The sequence below is a fragment of the Chironomus tepperi genome, unplaced genomic scaffold (genome assembly GCF_022539635.2).
Source record: "Chironomus tepperi strain 1889 unplaced genomic scaffold, CSIRO-AGI_Ctep_v1 contig_244, whole genome shotgun sequence".
Taxonomy (NCBI): Eukaryota; Metazoa; Arthropoda; class Insecta; order Diptera; family Chironomidae; genus Chironomus; species Chironomus tepperi.
The window spans coordinates 1,373,018-1,399,880 of NW_027226366.1; the positions used below are offsets into that span (position 1 = coordinate 1,373,018).

At 32.0% G+C, this 26,863-nt stretch overlaps 3 protein-coding genes across 20 annotated transcripts in view; all 3 read left to right on the forward strand.

Moving 5' to 3' along the window:
• sei (potassium voltage-gated channel seizure) overlaps positions 1–26,863 on the forward strand; it is a 124,360-nt gene that overhangs the window by 21,774 nt on the left and 75,723 nt on the right. For all 18 annotated transcript variants that reach the window (XM_070641539.1, XM_070641542.1, XM_070641547.1 and 15 more), the window contains exons 2-5: positions 183–778; positions 20,608–20,705; positions 20,785–20,822; positions 20,983–21,077. In XM_070641539.1, the coding sequence (XP_070497640.1) occupies positions 703–778; positions 20,608–20,705; positions 20,785–20,822; positions 20,983–21,077 (307 nt within the window). In that variant the 5' untranslated portion in view covers positions 183–702. The remainder of the gene's footprint in view (positions 1–182; positions 779–20,607; positions 20,706–20,784; positions 20,823–20,982; positions 21,078–26,863) is intronic.
• On the forward strand, positions 16,233–17,194 carry LOC139091323 (uncharacterized). The gene is made up of 3 exons (XM_070641352.1): positions 16,233–16,722; positions 16,789–16,907; positions 17,015–17,194. The coding sequence occupies exons 1-3, from the start codon at positions 16,528–16,530 to the stop codon at positions 17,091–17,093; spliced, it is 393 nt and encodes a 130-aa protein (XP_070497453.1). The 5' UTR covers positions 16,233–16,527; the 3' UTR covers positions 17,094–17,194.
• LOC139091455 (mucolipin-3-like) lies at positions 22,139–25,281 on the forward strand. The gene is made up of 3 exons (XM_070641558.1): positions 22,139–22,555; positions 22,622–22,781; positions 22,857–25,281. The coding sequence occupies exons 1-3, from the start codon at positions 22,239–22,241 to the stop codon at positions 24,291–24,293; spliced, it is 1,914 nt and encodes a 637-aa protein (XP_070497659.1). The 5' UTR covers positions 22,139–22,238; the 3' UTR covers positions 24,294–25,281.

Sequence of the window (26,863 nt, forward strand, 5' to 3'; positions counted from 1 at the left end):
GTAAACATACCAAAAAAAAAGAAAAATAATTCCGTTCTCATAGAGTGAAAGCGCCCAAAACAAATAACTCAAGACTGAAGCCAAGCATTTTTGCCATTAAATTTTTAATGTGATTTACCTCAAGATTTTTCATAAATAATATGTGAAACTTTATGTTTGCTCTCTTTTTTTTTTATTTCTAGAATAAAAATTGCTTCTTTTCGCATCGCAGACAAAAGGAAGCAAGAAAAAAATTAAAAATTAAATTTATGCCATCGATGATAAAGCAACACAATATCGACAATTTTCATACGTTTTTAATTATAAAGGAATAAGAATAGCAACAATAATAATTATAATGATTATCAGCATAGACTATTCATCATTTATATACCTACCGCAATAATGATTAATGCGAAATTTTTTTCATATAAATGCGCTTTAAATTGATTACGTATAAAATATAGATTAAAGAGAACGAATTAGAGCTGCCTTTACGAAAAAATATATAATAAAATAAAAAGTTTAAAACCCATACAATTGTGATATTAGGAAGAAAAAAAACGTGAAGAGAATAAAAAAGGAGAAAAATAAGGAAAATCAATACACTACATACATATGATCTCAACTTTAACGCTTTTAAGGATTTAACAGAAGGACGTCGTTTTTTTTATTTAAAAAAAACTGCAATAGCAACAAAAAACACCAAGAGAAATCTCCAACATGCCGGTGAGGAGAGGACATGTGGCGCCGAAAACAACTATCATTGAAACCATTATACGCAAGTTTGATACACATAGTGAGTAACTTTTTTTTGTTTTATTTATTATTAGGGGTTGTTCATAAATGATGTCTAATTGAGGGGATTGAGGGTTGAGCTGGTTTACGGACCCCTCTTGACTGGGATGACTCAAACTTTACAGATTTTGTGGCTTTTGAGATTTTTGTTTCGTAAAATCCTAATAAATTGAAGAATTTTGTCAAAATAGGGACGAAGTTCAGCCCCTTCTATCTCTGACTACACCATGAATTCTCATATTGATCCCAATCTTACTGAATACTCCTTAATTAATGAGTCTTTTAATAGACGCGATGGAGAGTTTGTCGTAGTCAAGACATCAGTAGCTTGCCCCAGAGTAATAGAAATGGGGTATTTTTGAGTTTAAGCTCTTTCTTAACATTCGGATGAAATTCTTTTATTTGTGCCGTTTATTAGGAATTTTGATATAAAATTGCAGCTCTAAGCAATTTCAGTGTCCGTAATACAAAACATTAAACCCTTCAAAAATGTTTAAGATATGCCGTAACTTTACCCATTATCCTTAAATCCCAATCCCTCTCTAAAATATACATATGACATAATTTATGAACAATCCCCATCTCAACTAAAAACTACTCAACATCAGTCAGTTATCCCTGTTTTATTGAACATGCAATAAAGTTCATAATATTGCAGTGGGGTAAAATCAAATTATAAACCTCGCACATTTCATGGTGCTTTACATCCTGTTGAACTCTTTATTCAACCTCTCTTGTTCATCAGTGCTTTTTTTGGTGTTTTTCGAAAAAAAATTATCAATTAAGCTGTCAATAAGCTAACAATCAAAAAAACTTAATTTGTCGAGCTGAACTTTCAGAATGAATTTATTTATTTATGCTCATAATAATTCCATTTAGGTTGAAAATTGGCAACAACAATCTTTTTATATTTTTTTCCATATTTATTGGGTTTTATATGAGCATAAAAATCTATTATCATCATATTTGGATCTAGACAATGCATTTCGGGGGATGTGAGAGAGTAGAACGTCATCAGATTTGAGTCCCTTGGATAAACTTTTGTACATTTCTATTTTGAGTGTCAAAAGTTTATTGTGGATTGTTTTCCATTCACAATTCCAAAACTTGGTCTATCCAAGGATTTATTATTTATTTCGCAAGCTTGTTCAGGGTTTTTGGGATGATAAAGTTCTTTGTCTTCACAAATGCGGGTGAGAAAATTTTATGCATCTAGAACTTGACAGCATACATGAGGCATAATGTTTAAAATTCAAGTATTTTGAATGATGAGTTTTATTGGATTAGCTGTTGGATTTTTTTTGATATTTATTTTACCATTGAGACCAGACTAGAATAAATTAGCAGTAATGGTTGTAGTAAAAAAAAAGGGGTGTGGTGCAAGTTGTAGAACAAAAGTGTATTTTTAGATGCATGAGAAAATGTTTATTATTGGAAAAAGTAGTCAGAATTACAGAAGCTTGCTATTTTAGAATGGTTTAATGGTTGAAGGTCAGGGGAACATTCAAGGGAATTTTGAAGACTTTTGTTGTTTACCTTTGTTATTTTATATGAGGTTTTCTTTGATTTTGATCTATTCGCTGTTCGTAAGGATCAACTGTGATCCATGGGCTCTCTTAGTTGCCGTCTGAAGCTGACTCTATGACTGGCTGCCATTTGTCAATCAACAAATATTTCAATATCTCTATCAACAGCCTCTTTCCAAGCGATTTTATGCCATCTATAACATCCATAAAAACATTTTGATGCCCCCTTAACTTATATATGAACCTGGCATTTTGTTGTCTTCGAAGTCACACTTCCGCTGTCTCAATCCCCTTCAATAAACAAGTTCATCTTCAAAAACATCGTTTTTCTGTTAAATAACGTAAAGCATAATCCTGGAAAGCATAAAAAAGTTGTAAAAATAAAGCATCTGATCTGAAATCAGAGACGTTGCCAGATTTTTTGAAGGTAGAGATGGAGGAGGGTTGATTTTTGTATTGATCTCACGATTAAACCCATAGAAAATTTGACTCTGAACCCACGTTTCCCCGGGAATACTCTTCTGTCTGGCTCTAAGCCACCAGAATGCTGTCCATATTTGAATAAGCCACATTGGCACCGAGTATCAACTAGTTAGTCCAGCAAGAATGTTTTGGAAGACAAAATTAAGGCAAGATCAGAAACTTAAAAATATTCACCCAAATTGAAAATTTGGTGTGAATATGATATGGAGTCGAATCGACTTGAATTGAATTTTCCCAATACAAAATCCAAGTCGGCTTTTCCTTACAATATCCAAGTCTTCTTCAAGCTCCGGTAAATACAGATTATTAAGCACTAAAATATAATATTAACTTGACCTAGATGCAATAAAAAAATATCCTTAAAAGAAGTTATCGCACTAAATTTCCATTGAGAATTCCAATCTTGCGTATACCTTGCGTAAATTCTCATATAAAATTTAGGTCAAGTAATGCAACATTCTGTCCAAGAATAAAAAAGATTTTTTTTAGAAGCAGAACGAAATCTTTCTTCCGTTACAATTGTGTTAGGTGTAGAACAATGAAAAACCTTTTCGAATTTATCGTGTTAGATTTAAGAGCTTCTTTAACCTGTTCGCAACGATAATACGCAATAAGCTTGAGGACATCATCATCATCTCATTGAACCCGATTCGATTTTTTTATATTCACGTAAATTCTCGTTATTCTCACCCACATTTTTGCACGAATTCTTGAAGCACTTAATGCTATACCTATAAAGCTCACTCTCACTTGCCCCATGTTAATAACTTCTTCATTGAATTTCATATTTTATTTATAAACCGGCTATTTTCGTGAGTCAATATGGTCTAAATTTAGCCGAAAAGTTTCAATATGCTTGAAAGTCTCAACCGCAGAATTTGACGGGAGGCCATGAAAAATCCTGACAAATTTTCCGTACAGAAATGCTGCTGCACGTATTAAAAAAAAAGGATTTTTTTTTTCTATCAGCTCAATAGCACAAATATGTATATTTTGCATTTCATGTTTATGATGTAAACATGTAGGACGGAAAGTTTTTTTTGCTGCTGCTGTTGTTGTTGTTGTTGTTGTGTGCAATTCCAACATTCTTTTTTTTCGTCAGCTTAAAAAGAGAGTCATCAAGACTATGGGACATTATATATATAATGCACAACTATATTGTTTATTGGCGAAGTCCTCCTTTTCAGCAACTAAACAAAAGAAAAGAAGCACAACTAAATAGTAGAAAAAGGAAATGCCAAAAACTCGTCCATGGAGAGAATAAAAAAATTTTTTTTTGTGCTATGCTATTGATTATTTTGTCGCAATGTATAAATACACGGCTCTTGAATATATATATTTTCTACTTCTTCCTTATACTACTCTCATTCTCTTTCATACAGCGTGTTATTTTCTTTATTTTATTCTATATATTATTATTATTCCTTTGTTATTCATATGCCTCTGTAGTGTGTTTTTTTTTTGCTTCTTCCTACTTCGCCATGTGACTTTGTGATTCATTCAACAAAAAAATGTGCTCCTTTTTGCCGAGGATTTCGTGGAACAATATTACATAGTAGTTTCATATAATTAAGGTTTTTTTTCCCTCTTTTACTTTTTATTTATGTATTATTCAAGGGTTGCTGATTTAACGGTTAAATTTTGAATTTATATTTCACTAATACAATCAAATAATTTCATTAATTTCAACAATTTGCTCACAAATAGACCTCATTTGTAGCACCAGACATAATTAATTGCTTTATGCTGCTCTATATTCCATAATTGAATGTTTTTGGCAAAGCAGTAAGCATTATTCAAAAGATAAATTGCAAAAAAATATTGAAATATGGAGTTTGTTTGTGCTGGTCAAAATTTAAAATTTAGTCGTTAAAAATAACGTTCCCCTGGATGTAAATTTTCACCCGCGAATGTTGTTGCTGATTGCATAAACGCAAACACGAAAGCAACTTTTTTTTGTACCTATCCAATGCTTTTTATTACATTCTTTCCCCTCTTTGGTTCACTTTGATGATTAGCATTTCGTGTGGAATTTTCCTTACCCGTTGTGAAAATTTTGTTGTTAAAAATGCAAAATTGCAATTACAGCATGTAAAATCGGTAAAATGTGAATTACAAAGTCCATTGAAGTTTAATAATTTCGTGTAATTAAAATAATAGACATGAATGCATCAATCATGGTGCATGAATGAATGACTACATGAAATATCACATGTGACAATGAAGTTAAGCCGAATTTATTATTAATGTCTAGGAAAAAGGTGTCAACTCAATGTGTTCCTTGAGACTAATGAAGTGTAATGTTATAGAAGAATAGATGATGAATTATTGCTGAGCTTTCAAAGCTCAATGTTTGAAAGGAATAAAGTACAAAGACACTTGCATGTATGTGGTGGAAGGAGATGAAAGACAAATGTCCTTTTAAGCTTTTGATTTATTTTCAACTTTTGTGCATTTCTCTTTCATTGCTAATTGCCGTTCTCAACAAGTATTATAGGTTGTGGAAATTAATCTTGAAAATCTTTTATTTTTCTTTCGTCTATGCTGTATTTTGATAGAATATTCCTAATGTTTTGTCACAAATTATGTCTGATAATCCTCTTGGAATGCTTTCTTTGTTCATGCTTAATTGGCCTTAAAGATTGTGTTCAATTTATGGTTGAATAAAAGTGATTTAATGCTTGATTGATGTGGGATTCTTCAATCCAGAGTTGACAGATAGAATGAGGGATGTTTAGGTATACAGTGAATTAAGTGAAGTCAGTCAAATGTGCAGTTTGGTCGAGAATAAGTATGCTTTCCCGAAATCCCGGTCCCGAAATTAATCGGGACGGGACCGGGAAATCCCGGGATTTCCCGAAACAAAATTTGTGCTAAAAAGTACAATATTTTAATGTTTTTTCAGTGTTTTAAAGCTTAATATGTAATTTTAAAAATTTAATAATGGTTTTAAATTATCAGAACTCTTGAACTTTACTAGTTTTAAATCATTTTAAAATAGAATAACACTAAAGAAATTCTGAATTTAACTATCATATTCACCGTTTATACGATTATGATGAAACAAATCTTAGTTATGAGGAATAATCTCTAGCTTATGTAATCAATTAAAAAATCATTGAAACTTTGAATTTTTGAAAAACCTCAAATTAGCTAGAAATCGATAGGTCTCGATAGTTTATTTAAAAGGGTTTGCTTGATTTGAGTTTGTAATATTAGCCACTGCAATTCAGAACAAATATCAGAAGACCAAAATAAATTTTAAATTTTTAATTCAAAAACATTCAAAATACGAATTTATAGCTCCATATTTCTCATGCTTTTTGATAAAATTTAATAATTTATTTTATTTTAAATTTTTGATTACAAATTAAACATTTTTAATTTTTATTTTTTTTTATTTTGTTAAGAGTTTATAAGAAAATTTTTAAAAGCTGGTCCCGCGGGACCAGTCCCGGAAGATTTACGGGACTCGGGACGGGACCGGGACGGGACAGTCCCGGGATTTCCCGGTCCCGGTCCCGGTATCGGGAAAGCATAAGAATAAGCATTGTACTGATTTAGAAGTTTAAATTGGCTTTGAGCCATGATTCTGAAGAACCTCCCGGTAGCTCAGTGGTAGGAGCATGCAACCGGATATAGTAGGACATGGGTTCGAGTCCCACTCAGGCTATGTTGTTTAGTTCTCCTTCCGACAATCTGGTAATGGTTCGAGTCCCACTCCGAGCTATGTTGTAGAGAAGTGCATTTCTTTCTCTTTAGAACATTAGAAGAAGTAAAGTCCCGATCACATCCATGTCACAAATTATTCAAATACAGTCTAGCCTCAACCATTAAACTCCAATTGATGTCAAAACTTTCCCACATCAAAATACAGAAAATTTCCAAAAAAACTACAAAGTAAAATGTAACCGGAAATTCCAAAATCTGTTTAATCAATAGACCTAGACTTTCACAATTTTCTCCTTCCATCCATCTGGCAATGGAAAAGTTTTTTTTTGTTTAGACTTGCTTGTTTTCGTGTATTTTTGAGTTTATTAATTATCAGAGATTTAGAATCTTGTTGTGAAAGGTCATGTTCCAGAAGTACAACGCAATCCAATTACGACACGAATGATCAAATATGAAACCATAGTAACCTTGATGGGCTTTTGCGAAAAATAAGCTACCTAATTAATTTGTTGATTGATTTTTCAAAAGAAAACTGCTCAATTATGAAGGAGAATTGAATGGACTATGATAATGTCATAACGATGTAATGTGATAAGCATCTGTTAATTAGATCGGAATTATGGTACAATAGTTCCATAAAACCATGCTCATTTATCCAGAAGGCACAAGAAACTTTTGAAAAGAAAAAAAGAACAAAGGAACAAACTTCATGAAAGTAAATCTCGGTGATACAATCAGACTTTATTTCAATGTAGGTCAAAAAGTTGTATTACTATTTGGGGACTGTCCATAAATGACGTGTAGTATTTGGATGTGATGATTGTACTCTAACTGAATATCAAATTAGTAAGAATTCAGCAATTTTTTGAATTTTCCATGCAAATTTTGTTAAGGAGTTAACCACAAATTGCTATGCCTCATGTCCCTTAATCTCTAACCGACTCCCTTATAAATTATTCAAAAATTCTCTTCTGTTTTTTGTCTGTCTCTCCTTGTCCTCCCTTTAATGTGTCTGTGGAAACAAGTATTTCAACATCGTCATCCTTCCGTTTCCTCTATAGATATAACCCAGTATGCACATCAGATAGAATATTGAGTGGCGAAATAAAATAAAGAGATATAAATGTCAAGTGTTGTATTGCTATTGATGACAACATAAAGCCTATATAATTCGAATGTAAATAACGTTACGTCAATAAATAAAAAGCACATTTTTACACGATGGAGTCGAGTCGAAAAAAAGGAAAAAGGATTGATACATAGAGACATGCATGTTCATATGTGTTGGGGTCGTGGCTTTGTTGTTGTGTTTTTAGTTATAACAGAAAGCTAATTCTAGCACGGAATGGATAAGACGCATTTTAATGCTTTTCATTAACTAGTTTGTCGCATTTCCTTTCGTATGGAACTTCCAGTGAATTTCTATTATAAAATGTCTTCAAGACGCAAAACTTTTATGACTTTATTACAGCGACTTTCCAATCACTTTCTCTTCTTCGTCGAGATTCTTGATTTTCTTATTGTTCCTGCATACTTTGTTGTTTCTGTGTCATGTCCAACACGTAAAGCTTTGAAACTGGGAGAGTCTATTGCATTTTATCGCTTATAGTGTTTAAAGATCTAAGGAGATCAAGACTAGGATGTCGTAAATTAAAGCATACAGAGTTGCAGTTGGGAAGGTCTTTAAATCTTCGATCTGTCACTTTGCTGGATGTAGAAATTAGGCTATAAATATTACTGAACTTTGAACTAGATATATAGTAAGAAAAATGGGAAGTTTAAATGTTGCTGAATAGTGAATTGTTTTACAAAACAATTTGAAACTTTATAGAACAATTTCTTAAACTTTTTAGACTGCATGGCACTTAACTTCTCATGTAGTATGTCGCCATATTTATTATGGAATATCAGAACAGCACAATTGAGTGAATTTAAGTTTTTGATGAAGGAATTGACCGAAATGAGCCACAATGGTGTTGTCTGGGTACTTCCACGTCTTACCGTCAATGTGGCGACCCTAGCGACTTCATTGTGCTGAACATGACAGGCAGAACCCTTCGAACGACACAATGTTGATGCAAGAGTTTGCAAAATTCTAATCCATATGAATTGCGGTGCCTTAATGGACTTAAAATCTAAAATAAAGCCTTGTGTCACGCTGCATAGAGTCTCGCTGAGCACAGATTGAGTAGCTCTGCTTTAGAAAGTACAACAAGACAATTTACACTGATAGTTTCCAAGATTCCATCCACCAATCAACTAGTTAGTGATCAAAACACAAAAGTGACATCACCACCACTTGTGGACAGCTTAAAAATCACAGACAAAATGCCTAAAACTTTCCATTTTATTCCACAACAAAAAAAAGGAACTTTTCAACTTCTTCGAAGTGAAAGAACCTTTCACAGCAGTTCCACATCAACTTCTGTATTGATCAACTTTTCCATCGTCGTAAAGTATCGTGTCTTGCATACAAAATTAACTTGCTCCATTGAAAAGTGGCAATTTATTTTTCCTTTTTCCATTCTTCGCTACATTTTCAAGATTTTTTTAGATGCATTCCGTGCTTAACAGAACTTTAAAGTTCCTTTTTTTCTATTTCAATTTCTTGTGTCAGAACAAAAATTTCATTTTGTGCGGTTCTTTAAATGTTATTTTTTTGATTGAATGTCTGATTTTACTGACTGCAAGAAATGCATTCACTGAAAAATAGAAAGGAACGAACAGAAAAATACTTGCGCCAGCTTGTTGTACAAAAACAAGGCTTTAAATAACAATTGTTGTTATTGTAGATCCAGTGACAGAAAATCTCCTTATGTCTCATTGTTTTCCAATTTACTTAAATTTGATTGCAATCCAAAAAGTAGCATCTTCATCTCTCCTTAGATTCCTCGTTTTATTGGTAACAGATGTAGCATTTGAATTCATTCTAATGAGAAGGAGCTTCTGCCTTTTGCCTCCTGAATTATCATATTGATAACATTTCTTTTTCCTTCTATACGTTCTTCTTTATTGGTGCTGATTTGTGTGATGGAGGGGGTGTATTGACAGTAATTTGTCTTGTTGACATACTGTGGCCTGATTTAGATTGTTTAGGGGAGTTTAAGATTGTTTTTTTCAATCATGTAATCTAAATGAAGTTTGCAGTATTGTGAAGGGTTAAGTGCAGTGGTGGGCAACCTTTAATTTTTGCGGAACATCTTGGTGGTAGGTTTCGATCAAATTCGCTCTGGCATCGGATTCATGGCATTTTCAAACATTTTAGCTGATACATTAGTGTACCGCGGAACACAGGTTGCCATCTATTGCTTCAGAAAGTCTCAATATTAGAGTACTAATTTAGATCCCAGCTATAATTTGAAGAACTAAGTTTGAGAGCTGTTCCATCTTTCGTTCAACTAATCCAAGCTACATAATGCATATTAAACACTCAGCACTGATTTTCAAACTCTAAACAACAAAATCCCAACAGACAAATAGCATGCATGCTCTAAGCATAGTCAACTAAACTTTCTCATTATTACTATCATGCTCTCTTTGTATGCTAGGGAAAGTTCATTTACTTTTAACATTTTCCATTGTTAACCTTAGTAACTAACTTCTTACTTATTTATTATGACTATCACGAATGGCACACTGCGGCAAATGTCATCAGACAACCCCGAGCGACATAAGATAGTTGGAAGAGTTCATAGCATAGATGCGTTGTCAATTTGACGAATTCTTCATGTGCATGTCAATGATTACATGGATGCAACCTGACGACTGTTTTTAATGCAATCTAAATTTGGTACAGAGTGCCGCTCGGGTATTATGAACTATTCGACGTTTAGCCAATGATATCGTGACATAGATGTGCCTTGATGATTACTATTGTCCGGCACGGACATGATTTTTGATTGTATTAATCACAATAATGTAGTCAACAATAGTATTACTAGACTTTAAATAATTTAGTACCAAAGGGGACTAGAATTAGAATTTTGAACAGTTAGAAATGCCTTAAAATTATGCGTCGCCGTCACCTAAGTGAGTTGTTCTTACCAATAATTTTATTCACACAGCTCAAGAAAAAAAGGGGAAAAGAAAATAAATAAAAGAGGATATTCGTCATTTTCAATATCAAAGGAATAAAAAGAAATAAAAATCTATTGAATGACTGAATAAAGGAGGAGGAAATTTTAGAGGAAATAGCTTTGAATTAATCATAAAAGTAATGAGAGAATTTCCTCAATTCATTTATTGAATGTTTTTGCCTGATAAGAGATCAGCATAAAAAATCATTATTGATATCGAATCATACAAATCAGCATTGCATGTTACCAACAGTTTAGCTAAAATTTTTGCTTCTTTATTACTCGCCCTTGCTGCCTTTCTCAATTAATTTAGAAGTGGAATTGAGTGTAAATCGAGATATGTTTATGTTTATAGGTAAAAAAATAATGCTCACTAACCAAATAATATGTATATACATAGGAAATGGCAAATTCCGAAAGTTGTTTCCACCTTCTGATTTTTACTATTTAATTGAATATATTGCGCTCCCACGAAAATTAAATACCACAGGCGTGAAATGTTCTGGTTAACGGGATTGAACTTTTTTTGGGATGACTTCGATGTATAGTTTGAGGTTTGAGTAAGAGGGGCACATTGGTTAGTTTTCTGAAGTTTTTGTTGACTCATGTAAGCTCGATGAAGCTGTTGTTTGGTCACTTTGAGGTTAATTGTTATGATGTTGACACTGTGGCTCTATATTTGGGATTTGTAAGGTTTAATTTGACATTATTTAATGATAAAAGCTGAAAATAAGTATAGACGTTAATACATTGATATGGATTTATTGATAATACATAGTAAGTCTTGCTGATGGAACAGAATCCTTGTATTTGTAGTCCTGAAAGAATTTGAACCCTAAATAACTTCTAGTCTACGCTTCTAAGTCTGTATTGTTGAGCTAACAGAAAAAGTATGATTCCCAAATAATAGTAGGACTTGAACCAATGACATAAGATTTTTAGTCAAATGCTCCTACCACTGAGCTATCATGGGTTATTCGAGTATATGACAAAGTTCCATATATAAATTATACATTTAATGTATCACCCTTACTACTGCATTCCTAATGATATATCATTGAAAGGTCATTACAGCAATCCCATTACAACCTATTTATATGCTGTTACTGCACTGGTATGAGTTTGAAACTAAATTTGACAACAACATTAGGATTGTGTAATGCATGTAAAGTTCCTTGTATCTTGCAAAATTATGAATGAGCTATCGAATTAGATACTACCTTGTACTATAACATGTGATCGATCGATCATTTGAAAATAACATGACTGTCAAGATTACAACCTCAATTTCAACAATACACAACCCATATACAAATAAACACAAACTCCCTAATATTTAGTAACTTCCTATCATCAACTTCAAATGACCAGTCACAAAAAAAAGTCCACAAAATGAACATTCTAATCCATAATAAGCAGTCAGCCAAACTGAAAATAACACCGCCCCATGACTATCAGTAACTAATTAGCAACAGCAAAAAAAATAAAAGTCAATGAAAGAACAAAAAGGTCCCCAAAATGAATAGGAAATTTTCTGCTAACCCACAAAAATATTTGCCACTTCTGTTTTACCATTCATGTTGATACACACCAAATATAAAGCCTGAAAATATAATTAATTACAATTTTTGTCGCATTGATTTTCCTACTTCCTCTAACGGTCCTTATATCGCGTGTTTATTGCTCATTCAAGTCAAATTGTTGTTACAAGTCTCCTCTTTTTCACTCCTCTACCTCCTTACCATGCAATCTATTGACATTTATCCCAACCACCCTCAAATCGACCCAACCCTCTCCCCTTTTTTATTCTGTTTATTTATTTATTTATCATTGAGAATATGCTGTGCTTCGAGAATGCACATTTTGCGTAATCGTATGCAGTCACTCTATCTCTACGATTACTAGCCCAATCAATTATTGTCAATTAATTTTCTGTGGATATTTATACGGAAAATTCAACCATGCATGCAACTTCGAAAGAGAGAGATTATGTGTGTATCCTGAAAAAATATTTTCATATCGATATGTCTTTTTTTAGTGGATTTTTGTGGGGTTAGTGTTGAATGGTGGTATTGTAGCTAGATTGTCTGTATTAGTATATTGTGATAGGCACTTTCCCAGATTTGGAAGCAGACAGACTTGAAAGTATCAAAGATTCAAAGATATGAGGATTTTGAGTGGGAATCGAACCCGTGTCCTTTGATTTCCTTTCAAATGCTCCTAATGTTAAGCTATTGTAGGTTAATTGATGATATGGCAAATGCCGTTTATAAGATACACGATTTTCTGTTTCCACTGCACTACCGTTGTTGATCCAAGGATGTAAAACTGATCAAAATAATCTAATCAGGTTAAAAATCTATCAAAAACGATCAAATGACTTTTGATCGGTTCCTCGTCTTTGTATTGACTGTTGACAGTATGATACAGGAGCTCTACATTCCTAACATGAACTGTGCCTTGCAAGGAATGTCCAATCAACTGACAAATTGGTAATTTCCATATCTAGATCAAGTCCATTGAATGGAAATAGCCACTTTCCTTCCAATTTATGTTCATCAGTCACTTTAGCAATTTTCATACAATTTGGATGTTATGCAACAGCTATTTGAGCTGAAAATTGGCTTATTTGATTGTGCCTTAACATCTGACATGAAAAATGCGCTTCCTTCCTGCAATAAGCTTGACATTCTCAATTAGTTCGATTTATTTTTATATTTCTACAGTTCAACCATTCTCATTTATACACGCAGGAGTGCCATTTCATTGAAACATGAATAAACTACATCTGGACATTTGCAATTACATGCCGCAGAATTTAAAATTAAAACATTCAATTTTATCGTTGCTATATCTGCATACAGCTTTTTTTAACGATTCAATGCGTCTAAAATTAATTGATATAATTATACCTGGAAAATCTGTTCCTACATTTTATTGAGACTGTTGCACTGTTTACGATGCGAAACAAATCGAGCTTTAAATAAATCTGAAGCTTTAAACTATTGTCTAAATATAGATCTATAATTAATGCAATTCGATTGACTAATTGACGAGTGATTGATTGAATGCAGCACACAATAATCATCATTATTATTAATATTAATTACCCGAGTCACATTTAGTCAGAAAGTGTTAAATATCAAGCGGGTACAATATGAAATATGACAGCGCATTTGAAGCATTTAGTCAAATTGGCTTGAGAAACAAAAAAGTTGGAATTGGGAAGGAAAAGATTAATTGTTTTTTGATGAAACGATGGAACTATTTTGATAAGAAATTTTCGGTATTAACTTACCGATGTAGTTTTTATGTGCTAAAATGTCATCCTTTACGTGACTAAAAATTTAATTTACGCAAATGTTTGGATTGTGGATACACGTGTAGCAGTTTATAATGTGAAAAGTTTTTAAGGAGTTTTTGGGGGGAAGGGAGGAAGTTGACGCAAGGATTGTTTGTTTAGAAGCCTTTTATGTGATGTTACTCTGTTATATGGGCCAGTGGTTACACACACAGTCGTGTGAAAATTTGGTAGAGTTACTGAGAAAATATGGAAAATTTAATAATTTTCTTGCTTTTCCGTTCACTATTTAACTCTTAAATCTTCAGACTCACTTAATCGATTAAAAATCAGGGCTCAGACTGGCATAACTTTGACTTGATGCCGGATTTTCTTTTGATCCGGTAAGATTTCAGAGTCACATGCCATTCTGGTGCTGGGATTTGGATCGATTAACCGATTTGTGCTTTTCGAGCTAGGTGAACAACTAGTCAAACAAACCGGTACCATGAGGTCCTAAGAAAACATCCTTCATATATAACGCGACAAGCTGTATTCTGGAATCCAGAGAGTTTCGTTCGATCATTTATGACTCAGTTCATTGTTGAGAACATTACTACTTCTAAGGTTCTAGAGAGAAAAAGTACAGTTCTCCACAACATAGCCCAAGTGGGACTCGAACCCCAAGTCCTTTAACTTCGAGTCACATGCTTCTACAACTGAGCTACAAGGTGATGTTAGGCAACGTGACACAAAGCACATTTAAACCTTCTTCCTCTATCCAGTGTTCATTACTCATCTCTTATCGTTGTATTGGATCACATCATAAATCCAACACATAACCTATAAAATTTATAGCTTACTCATTAATGTATGTTTCAAATAACATTCATATTCCGATTCTGATTCTATGATTTGAATAGCGGCAGTAGAAAATTTCCAAGAATCCACCAAAATTCCATATAATTAAACTCAATTAGGAATTCCAAGCCACTTTTTCGGTAAACAAACATATCTGACTAATCGATACCTTACACTCGTGAGGTTAAGTCCAATGTAAATTCTCAATATGGAAGTATTAAGCTTAAATTCCACAAAAAAATTCAATACATCCATAAATAAAACAGGTTATATGACCTTCGAACTATAAATCATATTCGTCCATTTCACCATCCCACACCCGAATAGACGAATTATTATCGACATGCTAGAAGAAATTTTGTGCTAAACAGCGGCCTATCAATGTCTAATAATTGCCATTCTCAATTAATACGTAAATGATTATTTGTTGTAAAGGAATGTGTTAAAGTTCCGATAAACAAGTTAATTAAAAACTTCCATTTATTGACATTTCATCAATTACAATAATATCCATTGCAATCTATATCCATTGTAATGATTCATGAATAAATCGTGATCACGTTACATTGATGACCTTATTATCACCATAAATGGCAAATAGACATTCGGAAGTTAAATAAAGGCAAACGAGAGCATATTTTTGAGCTATAAACAGACGAGAGTGTATCCGTTGATATAGGCGATAGGGGGGAGACTTAGACAGACTATGTTTAGAATATTTTTTGCCAATATCCATTTAAAGAAATTGCTTATTTACTCATACTTATACTCATGTTCAACTGTAGTAATAAAAATGAGATTTCTTTCATTCCCTTGAATGAGCACAACTAGTCTTTTGGTCGCCGTTATTGAGAGGACAATTGATGCGCATTTCAAACAGATGTGTTGGTGTTGTGATGGAATTGTGATTGATTTATTGTGTTGAAATAATTATTAAAAGTTTAAAGTTTTATAAACTTGTGACTTAACGTATTTTAAAAATTCAAAAATTTACCGGCTTTTTTGAATTTAAAATTTTGTTGAAGAATTCACTTTTGTAGAAATTTTTGTAGAACAAATTGTAGAAATTTGAAACTTCAACGGTCATTTGGAATTTAAAATTGTGAATTGAATTGAATTTAAAAACTTAACGTTAATTTAAAAATTCGAAATCTAAACGGCCCTTTTGAATTTGAAAATTTAACGAACTTTTATAATTTAAAATTTTAACGGCTCTAAAACCCTCAAGAATTCAATGATTTTACTGAAAAATCGTCAAAATAGCAGTCTAATTAACGTATCCAAGACGCAATTCCACCTCATCCAACTGGCCAGTCTGTCAACTTCCCTGTACCTAACCAACCACATCTGTATCATGTATCAATGCGCAAAAATATACTCAAATTCACGAAAATGTTTTGAATATAAATTCAATACTTAATAATATTTTTCGTTCCGTACGCATACATGCGAAATGCGACTAAGTCATCACTATTACAATACGATGACGAAAAACAACAATCACACAAAGTTAAAACATCAGTTTTTATTTCTTTATATTACAGTATATATTATTACTGACTATTGACTAACTCACGCTACAGTCGCACGTCAAGTCTTTATATTTTATTTTTCAAGTTTCAATGATTCTTTTATCCATATTTGGTGATAAGTTGAAGCAACAATTTGCTGTGGGTGTAGACGTAGAGAGACGAAGACAAAATAAAGTTAAATGAATTTACGTTTGAGATTTAGTCGTGATTGAGCTTTTGAAAAAGTTACAAGTGAAAGAAGGGAAATAATAAAAAAATAAGGGGTAAAAGAGAAATACTGGAAAGTGAATGTGAGATAAAAAGAAGGCATAGAAGAAAAAATGTCTCGTGATCAGCAAAATTATAATATACAAATCGATGTATCATCAAGCCCATCCGAAAGTCAACAAACAGACGGTTCATCTGATGGTAAAATGATGACACAGGCAGAATATTTAAAATATAAACAAGGAGATTCAAATGCGACCAATTATTATGGACACTCGAGGGTTGTTGATACAAAGCCAGTTGCTTGGGTAAATGGCTGTAAATTTTTATCTTAAACTATTTTTGTGACATTTTAAACTGTATCGTGTATTTAGGATGGTAAATTTGCACCACCAGATCCAAATAATGTATTCATCATACCCAACCGTAATGCATCGAATGTACAGAATTTCTATGGCTTTTGTAATGAGCCTGATATACGACCAGTTGTATGGTTAGTAAATTTATATTTATTCCTTATCGTGAATGCATTCACACCACAGATATAGTGCAATATAGTGTCGGAAATAATTATCATGCTGTTTAAATTACTCCTTACAGGGATGGGACGTTTAGGAAATCAGGCGAAACTCGCATTAAACCTGAGAGAAATCGATCCACTGACCGCACATACTTTTAATATCATTATTTTCTTTTTTATTTTGTTGTATTAATGCAGATTTTATGCTGATAAAAGCAAACTTTCGCTAATAAATCTTAAAAATGTTTTTGGCAGTGAAATGATTTTGTGCCTAAAAACTTTATTATTATTATGACAGCTTTAATGATATTCCTCAACGTTACCAAAATTTTTGTGTGTATTTTCCTTGCCATATTAAATTTAGTTCTATGGCGAGCAACAAATTATGCGTTGGCGTAAACCTCTTCTTTTGCCATTTATTTAAACTACATACATGTATGGACATAAATTAAACTTGATACAGATTCACATTGCTAATTTATGAATTGTTTTGAAAATAATAATCTGTATACCATAAAGGAATCGACCATTTGTCATAATTTATGTTTGAGTTCATGTACCTTCATCATGCAGAATATTGTGACTATTCATTTCCATTATTTTCACTTCCAACAAAAGAGGAAAAAAATTTTTCTTTCTTTCTTTCCCTGTCGGCAAGTTCTCACTTTTTTATCCCTCATTTCAGTCATAAATATCGTCGTCAATCAGTTTACGTTTCATTCGCATTGCATAAATAAACAATTCAGTTGGAAAGTGCATTCTTTGAGTGATTCTTGAACTTTTACACATTGTTTATTTTGTTGATGAGAAATGCATAACATCCAGGGTGGGTTTTTGATATGATTTACTGTATTTAACTATTTGTAATTGGATTTTTTGCACTTAAATTGACGAAAACTTTAATTTTTATGATTTTGAACTTGAGTAATCTTTGTCAATGATGCAAATCCATGAGAAAATTACTAAATTTTTAGTAAAATTCCAAGTTCAATAATTTTGAGTTACAATTCAAATTTGAAAAATTCGTTAATTTTGAACTTCAAAATTTTATCTTTTTAATTAATTTGAAGCAGTTTCCTCAATCTAAAGAGAACATTTCAGGTGCAACTTAAGACAAAAAGGAAAATTATATCCATAAACACTCAAAAGTATCGATTTCCATCAACATTTAAGGAGAAAAATTAGAAATCGTATTTTATGACCCACTCAACAGCTATAGATAGTCTTGCTGTTTCCATTAAAATATTATTGAATCATCATTTTTTTTGTGAAATTCGATAGAAATCTCCAAAAATAAAAAATTTTTATTTTCAGTTTATTTTCTATTTTTGTTCTTACATCTCATTAAGTGTTCTTCGACAGAAATTTTGTTCATATTCTCGTTAATGTGTTTCTCTATTCTAGATGAAGGTTAACTGTGCTGTGAGTTTTTTTTATTGGCATTAACAGATTTTTTGATAGTTTTTGAAAGGTGTTTGGTTTTATTTAAAATTTATATGTTGTATAATAAAATTCTATTGGATCCTGACCTTTATATGAATATTTTATTCTGGGGTTTATTTGTAAATGATGTCTGAATTGTGATGCTAGTTCAGTTTGCAAGGTGCGAATCATGAAAGTTGATGTTTATTTTACAATCCTGAGTTTTAGTCTCATCATCAATTTAGTAATACTTGACCAGTCTAGTAAATAGAAGAAACTACTCGAATGTCTTAAATCGGAACAGTTTCGTCCAAGAACCTCATACCGTGTGCGGTTTCGGTCGTGACTTACTTCCAAAGTGTACCGTGATGCAGAAACATTTGGACTACACTGGAATAATCGATCTAAAATTCGTCCTTATCGTAGCGTGACTCTGACTTTGTGGTCTGCTTGGAGTCTGATTTGGTTTAAATCCGATACCATACCAGAGTCACGCCGCCTTGGTGTCAGATTTTGGACATGCTTATGAGCATTGTTCCTAGCTTACTCTCCTCTCAAAAGCACGCTTTTTGACTGCTTAGATAAGTCTAAAGCTATGTGACAAAATCTTTGACCACTAGAGGAAGTCCGAAACTGTGTGACAAAATAACCTGTAGATCCTTCGACATTTCGACATTCTGCCTTTAGCAACAAAAAATATCATCCATAATTGTTACTCATAGACTTTATGTCAACATATCCTGTACATAAAAATGAATACCATAAACATCCGGACAATACCATAGAATCATTAAGGACAACATCACCAAAAAAAAAATCATGTTAGAGCCAAACAACAATCAAATCGAGAAGCACAACCCAGAATCAAATCAATCCAATTCAACATCCATAAATTAATATCATTGTGCAATCCTCAGCAAGAATAATTCATATCCATTGTCATTTATAGTTATGATATTCAGTTATTTGTTGGATATTGTTGTATTGAGGTAGAAATTGTATCGAATTTTAGAGCATCAATGTAAATCATTTCAATCATATTCTAGAGGTTTTGGTGTGGCATCTGTGCTTCGTTTTATGATGCTGGAAACAGTGGTGGGCAACCTGAACACTGACGGCACACAATGAACCATATGCTGTATGTGATTTCGTTCCAGACTTACCACTAAGGTGTGCCGGGGAAAATGAAAGGTTGCGAACCACTGATTCTCGATAGATAATGGAACCTGCGAAAATTTATGATTCTTTGCAGCATAAACTTATTTTAAAAATTCGATGAATCAAGTTCCTCATAATGCGGTCGTCTGAGAGGCACTTGTAACTATTATGGAAAAATAATACAATGGAGAATTGTGGCCTAGTTGTTGAAGGAACTGAGTACTCTTGTAATTTCTCAAATCATACCATGAATGAATGTAGCACAGAGCTAGCCATAAAGTTTAATTCGCCAAAAACTTTCACCATCCATCGATAGCTTTATTATCTATTGCAATATTCTCGGATGGTCAATAAAATATACTAATTGAGTTTTCCAAAAATGCTGTTGTAGACTTTCCATTTTTTTTAGCAGCAAGTGTCTGTTGATGAGAAAAGAAGATGGAAAATTGCTACTATGTGTTAACATTGTTTGTCGAGCACATACAAATTCTAGAAAATTAAATTAAGTTTCACAGCTCCGCTGTATGAATTGGATGGATGTGGTTATAAAAATAAAAGCTTGTAGGAAGAGTTAGCTGTTATAGGGGACTCGGAAGTGTGGGAATGAAGTCTTAATTTGTGTTAACATTTGAATTTAGAATGCTTGAAATAGCTTATAACTTAATTTAAGATTCAAAAGTGCTTGAAAATTAGAATTTGCATCAGTTTTAGGAAATAACGGCAATTTTGAATTTGAAATTAATAAAGTTCAAAAAAAAAGAATTTTGGAAAACAACGGCAATTTGAAATTTGAAATTGATAAAGTTCAAAAACTAGAATTTTGTTCAAATTCTGTAAAATAACGATCATTTCAAATTTGAAATGCATAAAGTTCAAAAATTGAACTTCTAAAATTTCAAATATTTCTTAACGAATTTTTCGAAAATTTTCTCAACGGATTTTTTAAAGATTCGTTCAAAAACCCCTAAACTGACTGATGTTGAACAACTAGCTTGAATTCATGCAATTCTTTCAATAATTCTGAATTCAAATTAATTATAAAAAATATATTTTTTCCTCCACACGTAATTCTTTTCTTTCCATTTGTTTACAGACAGAAGCTTTCTTGTCGCCAACAATCAACCAAACTCATGTCATATAATTTTTTGTTCCGATGGCTTTTGCAAAATGACGGGCTTCACGCGAGCTGAGGTAAAAAAGTCGTCTCAAAGGAATTACATTTTTATTGTGCAGCAAGACAACAGCTGAACTTTATTTTCTAATTTTTCAGATTATGCAACGCAATGCTGTTACAGATTTTCTCTATGGGTAAGTAAACTCCTTATTTTTATCCTAAATTTTACGGCAAGGCACATCGATAAAGATCGACGATAATTTTTTATGTGCATTGAGATTAAATAAGCATTTTTTTGGCTGTATTTACTCAATCCTTTTCTTTCTCCTTCCTGTTTTTTCTCTCATTGTGTAGGGAATTGACGTCAAAAACAGTATGCAATGATATCAATGAAGCTCTCAAGGCAGGTCAAGAGAAGCATTTTGAAATATTATACTACAAGAAAAATGGTGAGTTTCTGTTCCAATAATTTATTACCTAAACTATTTGATGTTGCGATGGTGAAAATGTGAGAATAAAAATTTAATTTTTCATTCGCCAATTATGACATCATCAGAATTTTCATGTTGCGAAAATGTCGCAATGATGTGCTCAAAAATGAAAAATAAACACGTGATGGATGACATCACAACTGATGAATTTATTTAATTTAATTTGATTCTGAAAAAATGTCTATATTTGTCTAATTAAATGATTGGAGTTTGTTTATTTGCGAATTTCAAATGTAAGATTAATTAAAATACATTTAGCGTAATTAAGGTTGAAAAGTATGACCTCAGAAATACGTTGAAGAAAAATTCAAATTGCTAACATTTTTTAACGGTCATCGAAAATTTGAAACGCAGTCGAATGTCGAATTGCTCAGTTTTGTTAACTTCATTTTATGGAAAGAAGTGTTTTGTCGGCATTTTGTCTGTTTGTCTTTAGGTCAATCAAAGTTCATCATTCGCATTTAATGTTTACATTCAATTTTATTGCTTATCAGCTAGATTATTTGATTCTTCCGCAAGAAAGCAAAATATTATGAAAGATCGTTACTTAATTGTTTCAAAAACAGACAGGCTTGTAATAATAAATTTCTTAAAATAAGCCGCGTTATGAAAAACAACACTAACACATACAAATCTTTTGTTTTGAAATTATTTTGCTAATTAAACCTCGAATAAGGAATTTTAAGACGATTCAACAACGTATTAATCTACTTGTCAGTGTAATATTGAATAAAATTAGTTAAATCATGTAAAATAATCTACATTTTGTGTAAAAATCAAAATTTAGACAATTTTTGTTTACATTTTTACAGCTGAATAGTTGCTGAATAAGCAAAATTTCTTTAATTGTGTTAGTGTATACTTTGTGAAAAAATGTTTCTATTCTTAAATGAGAAAATTAATAATAGAACCAGCATGTATAGAGTACAGTAAGTAGTTGATGCGCTTTTGTCGACCGTCCACAACTGCATAGTCGACTTCAAGGTTGATTATTTAGTTGCTCGAAACGATTTTCTCACAAAAAAGTCAGTCTTGAAGAAAAAGTCTTTGTGTAATTACGTATTTTAATTTTCTCCTCCTTTGTTTTTAAGTTTCATTAAAGTGTATAGTGATTTGGAAATGAGTGATTTATCCTCTAAGGTTTTAGTAGAGGAAAATTCTTGTTGTGAAAGTGAAAGTGACTCGGAAAGACGTGAAAAAATCAATAAATATAAGAATAGAAAGCGAAAAAAAGAATTAGAAATGAGAAATCAACAGCAACAACAATCCACAGATGATGATGAGACTGAATCACAACAATTAAATTTTGAAGATCCACAAATAAATTCATCAACACCGTTGTCATCTCCTGCCTCAATTTATAATCAAGATAAGATGAGAAGACGACTACAATTTCATTTTATGAATCCTATAGAGAAATGGCAAGCTAAACGCAGGTAATTGCTGCTATACATGAACAAAGAAAAACTATATTAATAATAATCAATTCTATCGCATTGCAGATTTCCATACAAATTTGTAGTTCAACTCATAAAAATTGTTTTAGTAACAATTCAGTTATGCTTATTTGCACATTCGAGATATATTCATGTGAATTATACATGGGATAATCGAGTGACATTCTCACATCTCTTCCTAGAAAATTGGACACCAGAAATGGAGGTAAAATTAAAAAACTTTTTTTTTTAATTAAATTCAGAAACTTTTTTAATAATAAAGTACATTTATGTGTTTCAGGTGAGCGCATATCCACCAGAAGTTGGTCCATTATCTGTCTACACAGTCGATGAATATTTTTCAACATTAGATTATGCAATCTATGGATTCGCTAACTTGAGTCGAGCAATCGGACCATATTCGTACGCAACAGATGATAATTCAATGGGTGATGTTAGCATCTGTTTAATGCAATACAGGGAAGGTATAGTTTTTGGATTTAATGAAAGTTACATTTTCAACCCTGAAATCGATACAACATGCTTAATATATACGAAAAATGACACAAATAGCAGCGCTCAAGAATTCCTTCATTCACACGACATGTTCATCCAATTTTCAGCACTTGTTAAGACAACAATCGAATTTGATATAAAGACTGTGAATTTAAAAGCAAGCGGACCAATGTCAGCTCCTGATTGTTATAATTTTAAAGTAACAATAACACTTGATAATACTGATCATGATGGTCAAATGATATTGCAGCTTGATGCCGTTCCTGAACGTTTAGTGTGTAAAGGTGATACACAATTTATTACAAATAGTAAAATTGATCAGGCATTAAGGTCAATATTGAATGTATTTGTTATTATCATATGTGCAATATCACTTGCATTATGTAGCCGTGCCATCTTTCGTGCACAACAGCTGAGAATGAAAACAGAAGCCTTTTTCCTCAGAGTTTTTGGACATGAATTGAGCAGTAAAGGACGATGGGAATTTGTGAATGTGTGGTACATAACGATCTGTATTAATGATGTTCTATTAATTACGGGATCAGCAATAAAGGAGGAAATTGAGAGGAAGCATTTTGAAGCCGATGAATGGAACAATTGTTCATTATTGCTGGGTATTGGAAATTTACTCGTCTGGTTCGGCGTGTTACGTTATCTTGGATTCTTTCGTACATATAATGTCGTTATTCTAACACTACAAAAGGCACTGCCACATATCGGACGATTTTTATTATGTGCATTACTCATTTATGCTGGCTTTACATTCTGCGGGTGGCTTATACTCGGTCCATATCACATTAAGTTCCGATCACTCTCGACAACATCAGAATGTCTTTTTGCATTAATTAATGGTGACGATATGTTTGCAACATTCAGCATTATGTCGGATAAATCACTTACTCTATGGTGGTTCTGTCGAATCTACTTGTATGTATTCATAAGCTTGTATATCTACGTCGTTCTATCACTCTTTATATCTGTCATTATGGATGCTTATGACACTATCAAGAAATATTATAACGATGGATTTCCTCAAAGTGATTTGCGCGCATTTATGGGTGAAAAAGACGTTAGTGACTTATCATCCGGTGTATTTCGTGATGAAGTCGATGACGATGAAGCGATTGGTGAAAGTTTAAAGCGGATGTGTTGCTTTTGGAGGCGACGATATGAGGATGAGTCAGGACCATCGGGATATACAACATTATCGCCAAAGCCCTAGAAAATCTTCCTAATTTACATTTACTAGCCAAATATTGTTTAGTACAAGTTCTTATTGTTGTATTTTTATCAGATTTTCTATTAATTATTTTTTGTTAAATGATGTCATTTTATGGATATTTGTTTATCTGTAGCTCATAGATACTTACATATATTAATTAAATTAAGATGATTACTCATTCATTTATTTTTCCTGCCTTCTTTTTTGAGTTTATTTGTGATATTGATTTGTCTTTTTGATTGGATGTGACTTGTTTCTGTTTAAAAGAATGTAAAGGGATGTCAGAGGTGTAATTAGAAGTATTTAAAGGCATTATGCATTTGAAACCATACAACAGCTGCTAATTTGAAACATTTGTACTGTTTTGAAACACATTTTGACTAAAACCCTTCAAATGTTCGAAATTTGTATGGATTTATAATATTTGAAGTGTTGAAATCCTACAAATGTTTTTATAATTTGGTATGTTTTGAACTCAAAAACTCCAAAACCATACAAATTCAAATCTTATGTACGGTTTCAAAACAAACCTAGCCTTTTCCTAAATACACCACTGAGCCAATACCCTCAAAAGCAAAGTTAATTAAACAAAATCCGGAATGTGTAAATTAATGAACAAATATTAGAAAGCAAAACAAAAACTTTAATGATAATGAGTCAAGTACTCTCCAATTTTGCATTAGCATGCTAAATAAATCATTTTTGCTGACACTGTGATGATGGAATTTAATACACAGCTATTCGGAAAAGACAATAATACATTAATTATAGTTTTTTTAGAAACATTTAGCACATTATAGTTTAATCAGGTGAATCAAAGTAAATTTCTAGGGAAGTTAAATTTGCATGGGCTGTAAAATTGCTATTTTTCATTATAATGAGTCACAAAAAAAGTTTAGATAAGATACGAAGTTACCAAAATAAGCAAAAAAAGTAGCCATATAAACATGTACAGTAGGAACAATAATAAATCTTATCATTTACTCAACGTCACTTCTTTTCTCATTTAGAAAGTTTCAAGGTTTTCTAGCTTGATGATTGTTAAGGCGAGATAATGTCTGAAAAGTCTCGATAATTTTCTGCATGATAAGGAATTTATTCTCTTTTTTTGCAATAATCATGTGCATCATATGCTTATTGAGTTCATGACATGATTCATAAATAGAGAATATATGAAGGAGATAAAAAATGGTGTCATGAATGCGACTTTTGACATTTGATTAGATTTAAATGCTTCTGTATGTACTAGAAAGAGAACCTTACAAATGTTGAAAAAGTACGGCATTTATATTGTTTTAAAAGTGAAATTTTAAGCGATTTGTATATTTTAGAAACCATACAAATGTTATGAAATCAAAAATTTGTATTGTTTTGACATTTAAAATAATTTTGACTGTTAAACTTTACAAATGGTTGAAATTCAAAACATTTGTAGTGTTTTGAAGTTCAAAATTTGAACTAACGTCAATCTTATTTCAAATATATATTGACCGTTGAACATTTGCACTTCCTTATTTTTGCAACAGTAATCCGACATGTGATATATTTGAAAATATAAATCTCAAACACTGATATTAGCAATACAACAATCTAAATAGCTCGAGACTTTTCAGGTTAATCTATTCCTATCATTTTATTTCTTGGCATGTTGATATGACCTATTATTAAATGATCAAAATAAATCAAAAAAAGTATATAATGTGAACCATTGAATATAAAGAGCTTTAAATAAATAAAATTAAATAAAAATAATTTCAATAAAAAAAAATCATTAAATTCTTTAAATATGATAAAAAAAATTTATTTTTACATAATTCATGCAGAATATCAAACCTCAACTGATATGGAACTACAACAATTTTCAATTTAATTTGCTTACGATATGAAAAGAATCATGTGCAAAATGCAATAGAATTTGTAAGAGCACGATTGAATTAATTTGCATTTTGGATATTTTTTTCATTTATTTTCTATACTGCTTGATTTAAGCTCCATACATCACGACTATATACATAGAAGAGCTTTCATTTTTATTCAATGCTTTCCCACATCTGCATAAATGGAATAAATTTATTTTCAAACTGGGAGTTATAGTATGTCGTCAACTATTATGGTGGAAAAAAGTATTCACAACAGGAGGTTGAGGTGATGGGAAACACTTGAAAGTTCAAAGACTGGTCTAATTTCAGCGCATTTCTGAGGTTAAAAGCAATATTTATATATGTGGTCATACAGACAAACTTCGCCCCAAAATCGCCCCAAACAAAACTAACACCATCACAATTTTCCATTGTTCTCCGTGTAAAATACACATAATAGTGTTGGTAATTTTCAAAAATTTAACGGTCACTTTTTTGTATGACCACATATATATATATTGGTTAAAAGGTTCATAAATTTCCTTTCAGACGAAAATGACCGTTAAAAACCGTTAAAATTTTGAATTTGATATATTCAGCGTAATTCAGCAGTTTTTTCTTCCGAATTGTCAATTTAAATTAATTTAATTATTTAGTGGTTTATAGATTAAAATAAGTAACTAGACATATTCCTGAGCAATCTCTATACAG